The 17,037-nt window shown below is 30.2% G+C and overlaps 1 protein-coding gene across 1 annotated transcript; it reads left to right on the top strand.

Annotated features, from left to right (window-relative positions):
- Positions 1 to 3,812: 3,812 nt before the first annotated feature.
- Positions 3,813 to 4,718, top strand: LOC129958484 (uncharacterized). Its single transcript, XM_056070981.1, has one exon. The coding sequence runs from the start codon at positions 3,813 to 3,815 to the stop codon at positions 4,716 to 4,718; it is 906 nt and encodes a 301-aa protein (XP_055926956.1).
- Positions 4,719 to 17,037: the final 12,319 nt, after the last annotated feature.

Raw genomic sequence — 17,037 nt, 5'->3', positions numbered from 1 at the left:
ACATTCAAGAAATTTAAATAATAATATGCAAATAATTAAACATTTTGTTACTTTGTTGGGTATCCTTTTACTGAAATTACACTTTTAATAGGTTTTGTGTGTGTGTGTGTAAGAATGTTCAGTTTTTTTCTATTCCTTTGTTAATACTGCTTGGAAGTGTTATTTCAAAGAAATGTCGCATTTTTTGTTCTTTTCTCCAGCTCATGCAATGTTGTTTCAATCGGATTTAAATCTGGAGAATGCGATGAAATCTCGATAACTTTGGGACAGTTAGTTATACAGCAGCCATGGCGAAAATTGGGGCTGCATGTTTGAGATCATTACCTTGATACAACTCGAATGTGTTTTTAATTCCAAGCTTTTGATCAAATATTTTCAACTTTTGTTTCAGGATATTTATACACAAATTAAATTTCCAGTAGCAGAAACGACAAAATATTCCCAACTGTTATGTCTCCATCTCCATGTTTGACAATAAGCAATAGATTTTTTGAATTAAATCTTCTTTGGGTATTCTTCACACAATTATTAACTCACCAAGCACAAATATATTAAATTTTGATTCATCCACAAATATGATGCTTTGTCTACAATGGATTTTACAAAATCTGGTTTTAACTTCCTTGTTCTTTTAATAACGCAAAATTTTCTTTTGGCAACTCTAATGTTGTATCCTTATGATCCGATAACTCGTCTAAGGATTTAGGATTTACTTTTATTAGATTTATTTTTATTGTAAATCTTTTTTCTTATTCTGTTGTAAGTTTCACTGCACTGAGTCTTGGATTTTTTTTTTTTTTTTTTTTTTGGATATGTGTGATAAATCTTTGATTTCTAGGAATTAATTTTTGAGGAATTCTTGATTTCAATGCATTTTTAACAGTTCCCCCTAGTTTTCATCGTTTTATAATAGCAAACATAGATGAATGACTTTAACAAGTTTTCTTATAGTTCTTATGCTTTTACCATTTTTAAAATGTTCTACGCTTAAATTCCGAATAGAATTTGTTGTAAAGTTTAGTGTTCTGGCCATATTCACTTCAAACACAGGAAAATTTAGTAGTAGCAATTTCCTAATACGACATGCATTTCCATTTATAATAAAAATAAATAATAAAAAATATCGTCAGCCAAAAAAATTTAGTAAAGATTTACTTATGTGATTTTTTTTTTTAAATTTACGCGGTAAATTAATTTTTTTCCAAAAAAAATAAATAAAGGATATTGAATTTTTTTGTAGGTTTTGTAGTACTAGACAAAAGAAATGAAATGAAAAAAAATTTGAAATGCATACTTTAATATTTAGATGATATTTTTTTTTCAAAAGTTTATACACACATTTCGTTACTTAAGATTTCTCCTATTTTGATATATATTATAATATGTTTTAATAACAAAGTATAATTCAAAATATTTGAATTTTTTTCTAAAAGTAACAAAATAATTTTATTTTTAACATTCACCATCAGTAGACATTTTCTTATATAAGAAATATATATGTATGATATATAAGAAATAATGATATTTGACAAATGCGTCAGATTTTAGAAAATACTATATTATATGTGCTGAAATTTACTGGAGAAAGTCGACCTTTGCTAGAATTCCGTCATTCATAGCAACGTGTAAATAAATGAATCGATGAGAATGAATAACTGCTAAATACATTCAGTTTCATGTGACAGCTTCCAAAACTCCCACAGGACATTGCAATCTGTTCAAAAAAGTTTATAGAGGATCAGTGAGATTTTCTATAAGATATCCTCTATTTTAATGAAAAAAACACTTTGGATTCAAAATAAATAGAAATTATCAAGTTGTATATTTATTTTTAAAATTACTTGTTTCGTTTTCACACATTTATGTATGCAATCCTTTCTTATTTTACTAAAATGAATTAAGCATATCATATTTTTTTTTTGATATTTTCGATAATACATAGTACAAACAATAAAAAGTAGATAAAATTTGGAATCAAGATGTTACCGCCTTGTTGTCGCTTTTTGTAAAGAATGTAGCAAACATACGCTGGCTTGGCTTCAGCGATAAAATTATTGTAACCCTGCTGACATGGGATCAGTTTTCAAAAACAGCTTCGTACTGAGTCGTTACGGGGTCGTCGAATCTCGATGAAATAAAAGGTTGGCTTTCAAAAAAATATATATATATATATATATGGTCCGCTCGCGGAGTTTGAATTTTAATTAAATTTAGATTTGAATAATAAATAATAATGGAGAAAGACATTACTTCGTTAAATCGGACACGTGGTGGAATCAAGGCGCAAATAGCTAGACTATTAAAGTCAATCAAGGATCAGCAGTTAGAGGATGTTGAAATAGAAGAAATTGAAGTCAAGTTGGATAAAGTGCGTAATTAAATCAACAGTTTGAACTTTTAAGACAAGACTATTACAAAGTTGTGAAAAAAGATGAAGATTTAGTGGAAATTGAAAATACTTTCGAGGATATCGACTTGGATCTCCTAAAATTGGAGGTAAGCTTGAAAAAACTTTTTAATAATTGCATGCATGAAAATGGGAATGCAAAAATTAATAAATCTAATGATGTTAATATCAAGCTGCCAGAAATCCCATTACCAAAATTTTCGGGTAATTTTGAGGAATGGAACATTTTTAAAGCTCAATTTGATTCGTTAATTTCTTCTAACAAACAACTTTCAGAGTCGCCAAAGCTTTATTATTTACAATCATGCTTAGTTGGAAGTGCGGCTCGGATGATATCGAATGACGATACATTTCATTCCTTATTGAAAGCTTTGGAAGATAGATTTGATAATAAAAGACTTATTATTAATACTCACATTAATGAAATATTTACGATTGAAAAGTTGCACAATGAAAGTGCTAAAGATTTAAGATCATTAGTTGATCAATTATATAAACATTTAAGAGCTCTAAAATTATTGGATTTAGATTTGGATAAACTAAGTGAAGCTATGCTGATTAATATTGTTATGCAGAAATTGGACAAAGAATCGCGTAAACAATTTGAAATGACTTTGACGTCAAATGAGTTAACTGATTGGGATACCTTTATAAAATTTATTGAAAAAAGATGTCAAATTTTAGAAAATTTGCAAAGTAATATCGTTCAACCACCAAAATCAAAATTTATTTCCCAAAGTTCTAAACCACGTACTTTAGTAACAAAGGTAAATGACACTTCATCAAAGTGTCCTGTTTGTCGTCTACCTGCAAATCATCCTATCTACAAATGCAAAAGTTTTCTTGATTTAAATGCTGTGGAACGTTTTAATATGGTTAAAAAACTCTCCCTCTGTGTGTTGTGCTTAAAACCAGGGCACAAATTAGCTTTTTGACGCCAATCTAAATACTTGTGTAGCATCTGCAATGGTAAGCATAATTATCTCTTGCACAGACATAGCAAACCTTCGATCGGAGGAGAAAATATTACTCATTCCGAAGCAATTCCTTAGAAGCCGAGGACTGATTTATCCCCAACAGATGCGACTTCGGCCGCTTCACAGCATACTTCATCTGCCGGCTTACTTATAAAAAATAAAAGCGTTCTACTTCCGACTGTAATAGTACTTATTCAGAATATTTATGACCACTTCTCGAGAGCTAGAGTAATACTTGATAGCGCTTCTCAGACAAATTTTGTAACAAAGCAGTTTGCTGACAGCGCGAATTTACGAAAACAAAAAATAAATACATCGGTTTCTGGATTGGGAGGAATTTCTACTTCGATTGAATATGAGGCTGAACCAATTGTAATGGATCTTTCTTTTTATCACAAACCTTTTTTGTAATAGATAAAATTAACGGTATGGTTCCAGCAACAAATGTTAATTTAGAAATTCCACAGGTTATGCTTGGTGATCCGGAATTTACACGGAGTTCCAAAATCGATGCACTTTTGGGTGCTGAAACCTTCTTTGAAATTGTTAAGGGTGAACAAATACGTTCATCTCTAAATTCATTAATATTTCAAAATACTGTATTTGGTTATGTCGCTGGTGGCTATGTAAATACAAACAATCAGGAGCCATGTACTAATAATTTATGTAGTTTAGTTTCTCTAAATGAGAATATAGAAAAAGTAATCGAAAAATTCTGGTTAGTGGAAAATATTAGTGAAGAAAATACTATTCTTAGTACTGAAGAAAAGTTTCGCGAGTTGCATTTTAAAGAAACCCACACTAGAAATAAGGATGGTCGATTTGTAGTCAAAATGCCGATGAAAGAAGGTTTGTTGGGTGATTCTAAAGCCTTAGCCAACGTTAGACTTAACCAAACAGTTAAGCGATTGCATAAGAATCCCATGATGCAAAATTTATATAAGGAATTTATTGCAGAATATGAAAGTTTGGGTCATATGGAAAAAGTGAATAATGACCTTTGTGAAGGATTTTATTATTTGCCTCATCATGGAGTTTACAAACCTGAAAACTCAACCACAAAATTAAGGGTTGTATTTAATGCCAGTGCCCCTAGTACATCGGGACAAAGTTTAAATGATTTGCTTCTTGCCGGTGCAGTGAAAGAAAATATTTTTGAAATAATGACTAGATTTAGGACTTATAAATATGTATTTATGGCAGATATTAAGAAGATGTACCGTCAAATATTAATTGATGAATCGCAAAGAAATCTGCTAAAAATATTATGGAAGATGGCACAGCTGTCAATAAACTTATTGCCAGTAAATCAAGAGTTGCTCCCATTAAAGTAATTTCGATCCCTCGTTTGGAGTTGTCAGCGTGTCTCCTTCTCTCGCAGTTGATAGAAAGAATTCGTCCTTCTATTCAGATGCTAATCAGTGAAATAATCTGTTACACAGATTCAACAATTGCACTTGCCTGGATAAAGACACCTTCATATAAACTAAAAACTTTTGTTGCTACTCCGGTATCAAAGATACAAACTCTAACAGAAAACTTCCAGTGGAAACATATTTCTTCCCAACTTAATCCTGCAGATATAATATCTAAAGTTTTGAACCCTCATGAACTCTTAACCAACGACTTATGGTGGTGTGGTCCTGATTATTTACCGGACTCTAAAAAACATTCTAGTGTTGAACTTGATGAGTCTGCAATTTCAGATGAACAATATCTGACTGAACTTAAATCACAGACAAACATTAGTTTATCTTAAGTAAACAATATTTCATTTCTTGAGGATTTTTTAGCCATAAGTAATTACTATGTAAAATTAATTCGTGTATTTAGTTTTATTTGCAGGTTTTTATTTAATATTAAGAATAAAACAAAAATAACCGGTCCAATCACAAATAGTGAATTGGAAAGAGCAAAAAAGAAATTAATGGAAATTATTCAGGTAAGTGAATTTTATATAGAGATAAAGGCCCTAAAAAACGGAGAAACTTTGAAGAAGGGTCCTATAAGTCATTTAAATGCTTTTTTAGATGCAGACAATTTGTTAAGAGTAGGTGGTAGATTGGTTCATGCAGATGTTAGTTATAATCATAAACATCAGATAATACTGCCTAAAAAGCACAAAATTACCACTCTAATTTTCCAGTATTATCATTTGAAGAACTTTCACGCAGGACCTCAATCATTATTACATTTTGTTCGACAAGAATTTTGGCCCATTGGAGGCAAAAATATCGCAAGAAAGGTTTTGCGCAACTGTATAACTTTTTTTAGGTGCAAACCTACTCCCTTAGACCAATTAATGGGGAATTTACCACCAGAGCGAGTAAATCCCAACCCTGTATTTTCTAACACAGGTGTAGACTTTTGCGGTCCATTTTTCATAAGGTACAAAAATCAAAGAAAGGGTAATTTACATAAGGTGTATGTGGCTATTTTCGTTTGCTTAGTTACTAAAGCTATACATCTTGAAATAGTTTTTGACTTGACATCACAAGCATTTATTGCTTGCTTGAAAAGATTCTTCTCACGTCTAGGGAAATGCTCAACCTTATTTAGTGATAATAGTAAAACGTTTATAGGAGCCAACAAAGAATTGAAAAAACTCGCCTCACTTGTTAATTTTCCTGATGAAAATTTATCAAGGTTTTTGGCAATGGAAAATATTTCCTGGAAATTTCTTCCCCCTCGAGCCCCTAATTTCGGAGGACTCTGGGAGTCTGGAGTTAAGTCCTTTAAGCATCATCTAAAAAGAACTGTTGCTGATGCAAAATTATTTTATGAGGAATTTTTAACTGTTATTACTCAAATAGAAGGCATCCTAAACTCAAGACCTATTTCACCTTTATCTTCCGATGCTTCGGACTTAGAACCATTAACTCCAGGCCATTTTTTAATAGGCAGGCCCATAAATTCTATCCCAGAGCCTTCAGTAATAAATGAACTAGACGGTAAATTAACCCGTTGGAAAAGACTAACAAAAATAGTAGAACAAATCTGGAAACGCTGGTCCATTGACTATCTAAATCATTTGAAAGACCGAAAAAAATGGCGATTTTCAAAAAATAATATTAAGGAAAATGATATGGTTATACTACCTTCCACCTTTTAAATGGTGTCTTGGAAGAATAAGCCAAGTTATTCCCGGACAGGACGGCAAAATTCGTGTTGTAATTGTCAAAACTAAAAATGGTCATTTTAAAAGACCAATCTCTAAAATTTGCCTCTTACCCATTCAGACTTGATTTTCTAATTTGTACATAAAAAACTGTATATTGTTCTATACATATTCAAATGTTTATTTTCTATTTTTATATATTTAATTGTACATTTATGGTCATAATTATTTATATTTCTATGTCTTTTTGATATATATTTTCATGTTTGAACTCGAAAAAAATATTTTGTTGCATATTGTTGATTATAACTTTGAATCTTGAATTGTAACTTGTGTTGCATAAATACGCAACGCGGGGCAGAATGTTACCCCCTTGTTGGCGCTTTTTGTAAAGAATGTAGCAAACATACGCTGGCTTGGCTTCAGCGATAAAATTATTGTAACCCTGCTGACATGGGATCAGTTTTCAAAAACAGTTTCGTACTGAGTCGTTGCGGGGTCGTCGAATCTCAAAGAAATAAAATGTTGGCTTTCGAATTGTCGTTTGATTTTAAATAAGAATACAGTCCACTTATTAAATATTGAAAAGAACCAGCTTAAACTTATGGTAAATTCGTACCACAAGATTTCAACTAAATCGAAATCACATTATTTATCTTTGAATAGAGTTCATCGAACGGAAACATGATAGGAAAAGTTGATAATATGGGATTGAAATTAAGATGTGGTAGAAGAACATATTATCATCTTCATCAAAATATAATCATATCAAGATTCAAATAAATTGTAAAAAAATTAATTATCTCTTATTTACATTCTTCATGGCGGATTAAGGTTATCTTTCATTACACGCTTTTATTTCACTTGTCTTGTTCTTATTTATGAAGATGGAATTTTGTAAATGATTGTTTTTCAGTTTATTTCCTGAAGAGGAAGGGCTTTGTAGTTTTGTAAGAATGTTTGGTCTAAATGATATTTTAAAAATTTCACTATCGGATCAACAATGCAAAGAATTTCCAGCAGTCATGTCATGAGAATGATTTTCAATAAGTAGTCTTCCAGTACGGAATCTACTTTAAAATTGCACAATTCATATAGACGGTCAGTTGCTATAAACATGAATGACTAATTATCAATGACATTTGACATTGGATGTTATTAAGTCATCATCAAACATAATTCATAGTCACATGACACAGGACAAATACGCTTTTTCAGATAAATTTTGGAATCAGGTGAGAATCTTGTATGAAGAAAATGTGATATTACAGAACGTAAAGTTAGGTGTTTGACGCCATGTGGAAAGGCTGGTGAATGGTTTTCTGTGCTAAGACAAGATGCAGATATCATTTCATTGAAGGGTAAAAAGGTGCATTCAAGGAGGGAAAAAAAAGATACGTTCCTAAATATTTTAAGAAATGATATTAATAAGGATCCGTTTTATTAGTTAATAACAGCGTAAATCGCGTCATTGATATTCTGAAAGGAAACAAAAATATGATAATCAAAAAAGAGTTGCAAATATTTCTAACGCAACCTACGTCTTGAAAATCGTACTTTCATGAAATACAATACATAATAACAATTTTATGGGCATGCTATATTTCCTTTTAAAATTTCAATGCTGTTTCCTAACTTATTTCTTTTTTATGACGCAAGAAGTAGAATTATCAGATGAAAAGATTTCAAGGAAAAACAACTTTTCTTGTCTAAATCAATGAAATTCTGTGCCAATTATCTTTCTTGTGAAAATATTTCTCATTGATGTGTCATCTATTAAAAAAATAAGGTTACTCGGGGTTCAGATTCACGAAAATTTAGAAATTTCTATGTCTAGAATATTTACTTCAAAGTTCGTACTAAAAGAACTGAACAGTTTATTTCAAAAGGTAGAACTGCTTTTAGAATCGTGTTTTTTCCTATTTACTTTAGGATTTTTTTTTTAAAAAAAATCCAATATATAAATGTTATATGATAAATAGACAAAACAATAACGTGTTGTTAGCCAATATTCAGGCAGTTTGTAATAAATTTGACACGCTTGGTGTGTCTGTGATTCAGATAATCTATCTAATTAGATGACTACTTTTTTGTTCTCTTAATTGTAGTAGAGAAAGTGTCAACTCATTAAAAATTACAGGCGAGTGTTGTGGCAGCAAACATGTCATTCAAAGGATTAGAGAAAAAAACCCGAATTTCAGATGAATTTGATTTTAAAACTTTTCAATTAGCTAAATGTCACTGTAAATGAAATTTTTTGAATAATTTACTAAAACTGAAAAATACTTGGGCAATTTTTTAAATATCAGAAAGATATCGATAATTTTTTTTTACATTAAAAATATTAAATACGAATTTCGTATTAAATCACTTTCCAGAACAGGATTCTAGGGTGCTATGCGAACTTGCCTCTTAAACACCAAGATTAATCTTTGCATTGTTCGCAATTTGCATTTAATCTGTACAGCTAGTTTATTTCTGTTATTATCGAATTGACGTTTAAAAAACAAAATTCCATCTGTTTTTCTTATTTTGGTGTATCAATTTGTGGATACACAAATCGAGAAATTGTATAGTTTAAAGTCAATAAAATATTTATTCACTAAAAATTACATACGATACTTCCAAAAGATTCTCTTCTGATTTTTTTCGATTGGCATTTGTTTTCTCGTTAAGATAATGGATTTTGTGCAATTCTATTTAATATTTGTCATTGGCAACATCATTATTTGTCGACTCATTGCATTGGTTATGTGATCTTATATAATCGATAGATATCTGAAACAGTGATATGTTCATATCACTGTATTTGTTCATTTATATAAAAAATAATGTATTTTTGTATCCACTATTAAAACGTTCAGTATACCGAATACGAGTATTGCTTTCATATGAAACAGAATCGGTGTTTTTTCCGCATAATTTTGCTGCTTTTACAGAGACAACAACTTTTTCTTTCGATAACTAAATTGTTCCAACAAATTTTTAATGCATATTTTGAAAAAAAAAAAAAAAAAAAACCGACTTGACTTTATTCTTTCTTTAAACTAAAACTATATTTATCCACATGTTACCTTTGTGCAGAATAAAATCTCATGTTCGATTAAATATTGCCGACTAATGACTAAATGCTGCTGACTCAGCAAAAATTTACAGTGGTATCATACCCACCTTCCTGAAAATATTTCAAATCAAAATAAAGGCAAACAGCATGACCTACCGTCGGAGAAAAATGTACTGAACATACTCGTTGACATTTCGTTAACCAAATGAGAAGAACAAAAATGAAAATAATATATAGAAAAGATTTAACGAATATTTCTCACTAAAAAGCTCAGAGCGATGAATGAATAAATAAAACGATGGTTTTAAAATTTACGGCGCGAGGATGGAATGCTTATGATATTATATTTAAGGGAAAAAATGAAAATGTATTTCATAAGGAAAATACATAATTTCTTTTGTTTATAAGCACCCCGCTTGAGTCCTATTCCAGTATCTCTAATAATTAAAGGGAATCTGCCTTTAAAAAATTTAATATGAAAAGAAGCCAAATATTGAAGGTCTCGAAGGATTGTATACATTAAAAATATCTTAATCACAGTAAGTGTATCAAACGTCAGTTAAATGACAAGGTTTCAAAATTAAATGATTTGGATTCATAGAAAAATGTTTATATTTTAATTGGTAAGAGGCAATTGGAAAATGTAAGTTCAATTATTTTATGTCAAAAAATTCATAATTATTCAGACATTTCTGAACTTCCGGTTGTCATTACAGCCTGATATTTTTTAGAACTGTTTTTATTTATCCACCCCATTTAGCCGGTATTTTTTTTTTTTACTTGAATTGAATTTTCTTTTACTTTATTTTTTTTTTTTCATGTTTAATGTTGGTTCTGATTTTATTTATTTATTTTACTATTTTTGTTCTCTTTGTACTTGTATACATTACAATTCTGTATTCAAAATTTGCCTTATGCCTTGTACATGTTTGTGAATATCATTTTCTTCTTTTCCCGATTTGACTTCTTTTTCTTCCGACGTTTTCCATCCACATTGATATAAGCCACAAGAGTAAGATAGCGGTTTCCGATAGGACTTGATTTCATATAATTACCACAACTACACAACAACAAATAAAAGGAAATGGCTCAAAAAGAGTGAGGAATTCTGGAATAGATACTTCATTATGAATTTGCAATAGAAGCATCATGTTGAGAAGAAAAAATCCTCCTAAATTAGAAAAATTGAATTAATTTATGCACTTGTTTCTTTAACTGTCAAGAAATCATTAACAGATAGGTTTCAAATTCTTGCCATATATATTATCTATAATTTTAGGTTATTTGAGAAACTCGGATAAAAAAGCACGGAATCAAAAGTCTCCGATTAAATCGGACCATACATATCTTCTAGAATTAGCTTTCATTAAAATCCTAAGGTCTGGATGAGACATGTATTCTCCCTTTGCTTTCGAGATCGTTTCCTTTGTTTTATGGGACACTACGGTACATTTACCGTATTCTTTGTTCTTTGCATGGAACATATTTTAAGCTTACAGCAATTGCTTTGTGCGCTTTTTCGGTTTCATTGGTACAAACTATAAAGCCCTTATTTTATGACCATGATCAGAAAAATCAATTAACTTTTACAAAAAAATATTAGTAATTTCAAATTGTTCAGCACAAAAGAATTTTAACTCATTGGCCAAGTAATGAGTGAGGCATGCAATACTTGTTTTTCACTAAACCGAACTCAAGCTAGTTGACATTCAAAGCCGCTATTATCCTTTGACCGAAAGCTACTTGTATTTAAAAAAAGTATTTCACCCAGTTTTCTGGGTATATTTAATACAAATGAATAGCTCAAATCTTTCCTAACAATTGTTTTTGTTTCAGATTCATGAAGATGGAATTTTTCACACAATTCCTGATGTGCTAGAATTTTTATAATTTGTGCACAATGAACTATGAATATTATATAATAGAAATCTCCATTTTTGTTTATGCAAGCAAACAGAATAGCGCATTTTAGTGCTCACAGACGAAACGGATTGAGGTTGAAGCGTAGAAATCCTTTTGAAAATTATAACAGTTTTGTATACATTGGCGGAAAAAAAATCCCAACACCAAGAAAGACTTGTGATAGATAAACAAAATTTGGTAGGCGTATTTATACATCTGAAAGATAACATCGATTCAAATTTTGCGCTTCGCACATAAGAGTGACGCTAGCAGCGCCACTCAAAACTTGTAAATCAGGTTTGCTTTCAATGCGTGCTGTAAAGTTCGTGAACGTTTTTTATCTTTGAAATTCGGCGTATTGAGTTGATGTTAGCCAAGAACACTTTTAAGAAGACGAAGAAACCATTATCAACAGCTCACCGAGTTTGAAAGAGGTCGCGTAGAAAGACTACGAGAAGGTGGATTTTCTTTCCGCAGAAAAACTTGGCCGGAATGTATCCACTGTGCACGATTGTTGGGAGCAGTGGTCAAGGGATGGTACTGCTTGAAGAAGACCGGGTTCTGGGCGGCCACATGGTACTCATCGTACTACATCTGCGACAGAAATTCGAGCTGCAATTGGTACCAAAGTGACACAAAAACTGTTACAGTAAAGGATTACAATAAAACAGATTTCCGATGCTCCAACTTAATTTTTGTATTAATGATGAAAAGCATTTAAAGTTATAATGCATACAAATATACTACAATGTGATTAAAAATCCTTTACTTAATTCACTGGCAAATGGGCCTCTATAGTTGTCATCCTTTGAGATTACAACTCCATATTCCATTGTAAAAATGACATGTTTCAGTGTGCCTGCTCTACCCTTAAAGTTTATCTAAGGATTTTTTAATCGCTTTGTATGTGCTTTGAATAGATTTATTTTAATAATTTCGCAGTGAAAACTAATCATTTGCTAGACATAAAAAAGTTCATGAATACATTAACTTAAAATAGAAAAAAAAAAAAAAAACTTTGGACAAAAACTGTTTTATCCCTGACCATTGGTAAAATATTGAAAGCTGATCTTAACCTTATACTGCAAAGCAGGATATTAATAAATTTAAATTTTTAGATTCCATAAAGATTCACAATAATTTGACAGTAAAATCAAAATATGAGTAGTTTTTCTCAACATTCCCTAATATTAAACAAATTTAGAAAGAAATTTTACTAATGTATTTCAGCACTTTTAATAACGAGATTTCTGCTATTACGAAAAATTTGTACTGCGCCATCAAAGAGATTGTCATTGACGTCTTATCCAATGGAATACAAGTTCTTACAAAAACTATTACATGAACTTGCAGAATATGTTTACGGCCCAAGAAGCACATAATGTAAAATTTGAGAAAGCCATATTATTATATATGTTATTGAATACATTGAAACAGTGTAAAATAGATGACTTTTATAATATTATACATTGTCTTTTCACGGTATCGAGCAATAGTATACAAAATTATGTATTATACTGTACTGTATTACATAATATGAAACAATATTATATAATACTAATAATCTAAAATTTTTGTTAAAGCACAGAAACAGAATTAAGCTTTAATTTTCCGTATAGTACCTCTCGATAATTCTTATGCATTATTCTTATTACATCGCTGGTTGACGCCAATTACAACTTACCTTGAATGTCGAGCCAGGGACCAGTCTGTTGGTTCATCGGCGACTTATCCATTGAACAGTGGATTATAGTAACGGATGGTCTCTTCCATATGGAATAGTATGCAATTACTAAATCTAATAGTGGATAATCCTTTTATTTATATTAAATCTAATACTTGATAGTCCTTTTATTTAAATTATTCTTTACAGTTTCTGGTTGGTAATATAAAACTTTAAATAAATGAGAGATTTTTTGGCCTGAAACCACGGTTTGCTATAAGAACATATTAAGAAAGCATATAAAAAAAAAAAGTTTTTAAAAATTTATTTTTATTATTATTTGAGTTTGTTTTTTAAATACAATTTCAACATCAATTAAAGGTGAAACATTTTTCCGGGGAAAAATAAAAGCGTGTTACTCACCCTATATCTTAATAGTTTGTGTAAAAGGAAAAAGTTTGAGATGATTCTTAAATTTTCAAGAATAAAGAAACTTTTCGAAATCAAAGCGAAAAGCTCTTTTTAAAAACGAACTTAACCTTGTCAATAGATGGTAAAATGCTAGATTGTACATTACGATGAAAATATAAAATTTTGAAAATTATCGATGCAGTCAATATGAGCATATAATAATTGCGTCAATAAAAACAGAATTTATAATACGATTTTTATTGTACTACATAGTATGATATATAATATTCAGTATCTAATAGAATACTTATCCCAGTGTATTTTTTAATAATAAACTAAGTTACAAACATTAATTTTAATTCAAAATATCACGTTTATTAAAATTTACTTGTATAATATTTTAGTAAATTTAGAATCTCGGAAATATTATCTATTACACAATATTTTGAAATAATATTCGGTATCCTCTAATATATACAAAATGCTATTGGGAGGGAGGAAAAATAAAGTCTGCTTTCGTATGCACTGAAGTACGGCGTTTCGTATTAAAAAGAAAAGCATGGTAACACAATATGGAAGTGAAATATTGTTGAAGGTATAAAATAACTGAATGGATTACACTCCCTAGGGCATGCAAGACTTTCAAAGGGACTGAGTTTGGAGATATTCTTTCAGTTTCAAACACAATATTAAACCCATAGGATACAGAATACACGATAACTGGAGCATTATCGTAAACGAAATTGAACTAAAATTTTCCCATTTTGTAATAGAAGTTGATTATTGTATTTTATTGCGATTCGCTAATATTAAGATCTCATTTTTTTGGAAATTTAACTCCTTAGGGATGGTGACGTGCGAAAATTAATGCTTCAACAAGATGGGACCTGGAAGGAACCGCCTGTTCGTTCAGGCCGGGGCTTTTTTATCCATTACGCACGTTATGTTTCCTAAAAATGTGTATTGTAATACTTCGTAAAAAATACCCATTGCACAGAAATGAAACAATTTTTAAATATGTGTCAATAGATATATTTTCAATCCCGATAAAATTTTTTTTTTAACCATAACTGAAATTTAATGCAATATTAAAATATATAGTGTATTTTATTATGGTCAATAGTAAAAAAAAAACTAGTTTATTGATGCAAAATATAAAAAATAGGAACAAATAAATATTTACAATTAATAATTTAAAACACTTCATAAAATTTGTAATAATGCTTCAGAACCGTATAAAAAATCTCAAAACGCAGATCAATATTGAGACCGACAACACACAATTTATGAAAATAAGCAATGTCCCGCTTTTTATCTTGTTTCGAGTAAACTATGCATCTTAAGTTTTTAATCGTCTATTTTACCACAAATATTTTGTTACCGTCATCGTAAAAATCCATCGATCAATGATTCATAAATTTACATACGTAACCCCCACCCGGGAAAGATAAGCAGTCTTGTAGCCATGACTACAAAATTGAAAATGAAAACCCTTTCTAGAATAACATTCTATCCCAAATGAGAATATAAATTACAACAACCACTGCTAATGTAAAAGGAGACGTACTCATTTTGAAAACACGTGTTTCTGTTCATAATTATGAAAATCTAATTATTAATAAATACTTGCTCAACCTCAATCTGACTCGGAGAGAGAAATAGTAATCTGAGGGACCAATATTTTAATAAAATACATGGATTAGTAACAGCATCTAATAAAAATTATTTCATTCCAAAACCCTAACGCAAGGAAGCAGCTTTCGGCCCTGAGGAGAATCCACTGCAAACGCACATATGCTTCGTTAGTCCCGAACGGGTTAATAATCCACCGGCTTTTCATAAATGTTACTTAAGAGTTGTTAGTTGAAGATCTTATGTTATTGTTTCTTGCAAACCAAGACACGTTACATATTTAGTAAGCAATTTGTTGTTCTTTCACAGTGAGTATGATAAACAAAAGTCAAGATTAGAAATATATAACTAATTGGGGGGTTAAGCATTGTTTTATAGTAGTTTTTCTTGAGAGTTTAGATAGGAAAAAGAGTTCAGTCTTGTTTTTAAAAAGCTTTCTTTTTGTGCTTCCTGAAGGCGAGACAGCTTTAAAAGTTAACAAAACATTTTTGTGTTCCAAAGGATAATTTTTCAAAATAATTGAGGTGAGGAGGTGTGTGTGTGCTCTTTTCCAGAAAAAATATGCAGTTTGCCATTTATGAATATTAATCGAATTGCCATAGTTTGAGCTATTTTTCAAATTTTAGTTGATGTCCTGCTCGCTTTGTTTCAATGATGCTTTGGTAGTGATGTGAACATAAAGTAGCTATGATGTCAACAGAGATACTGTGTTTGGTTATCTTCCATCAGAAGGACAGATATTAAAACAAGTTCAACTAAGCTAAATTTTTATTTTACTGTGGTTTATAAAAATTCTTGACGAACAAGATAAAAGACTGGTTGACTTCATATACGTAACAATAAATACATTTTTCGCGTACTCTGAGGCAACTGAATGTTTATCAGTGTTGGAGGTCGTTCGAAGATGTATAAAATACACGGAATTCAATTCAAGGAAAGTTGATTCACTAGAAAATTTTTTAATGAATCAGTTTTTAGGTTACCCATTTAAGATTGTGATTTATGGAAAAGCAGAATTATGAAATGCAATTTTTAAAGTAGGAAATTGTTCTAGTCTTTTCTTAGAGATTATGATCCAATTAGCATGAAAATTTTAATAGTAGTAAATACATAAAATATGAATTTACGTAAATATTATCTGATAAAATTCAAATGGAAAGCAGCAATGTTAAGGACAAATTAGCTGACACTAAAGGATTAAGTATGCAAAATTCATTTATAAAACTGAAATATTAGTAGTTATTTAAGTGATAAAAATTATACGCAATTACTTAGACATTCGATACTTATGACCTAATCCAATTACTAATTATTGGCGCAAAATGAACTTCACAGATCTTTTTCTACCATTTCATTTTTTTATCGAAAAATCGTTATTGCACTCAAATTGAATGTGTGTTTTTTCTGTCTGATATTTCAAACTCGATTTTGATAGATAGATTAAAAACTACAATCATGTCAAAAGAAGTAATTTATGAAGAATTAGTATGGATGAAATCTGATAACTCAATAGGTAAAAATTAAAAGGTGAAATTTCCATAAGGATTACTAATTCTTATACCACATAGTGAGAATTATTAGATGATTCCATGGTTAAAAGAATCAAACTGACATCGATTATAAATTCAAAAAGAATTCAACATTTTTAAACATAAGAAAATATCATTTTCTAAAATCTATGTAATATGTAGATTTACTATTATATATTAAAATACCAAAATTATCTACATTTTTAATAAACCATTGAATAACCTTATACGGATTTTTTTTTTTTTTTGAAATATTTGCCTTCATCCCTCTTGAGCACTCCACTTTCAATGCTGTGCCAAGTTATTAACTATTGAAACATGCTGCCAAAAATGT

This window comes from Argiope bruennichi, chromosome X1, assembly GCF_947563725.1.
Source record: "Argiope bruennichi chromosome X1, qqArgBrue1.1, whole genome shotgun sequence".
Lineage (NCBI taxonomy): Eukaryota > Metazoa > Arthropoda > Arachnida > Araneae > Araneidae > Argiope > Argiope bruennichi.
The sequence above is the reverse complement of the archived record's forward strand: the minus strand, read 5'-3'. Positions and strand labels throughout refer to the sequence as shown.

What these genes read in the sequence shown, in the direction of transcription:
- LOC129958484 (XM_056070981.1), top strand. Translation starts at nt 3,813, where the DNA reads ATGGTTCCAGCAACAAATGTTAATTTAGAAATTCCACAGGTTATGCTT.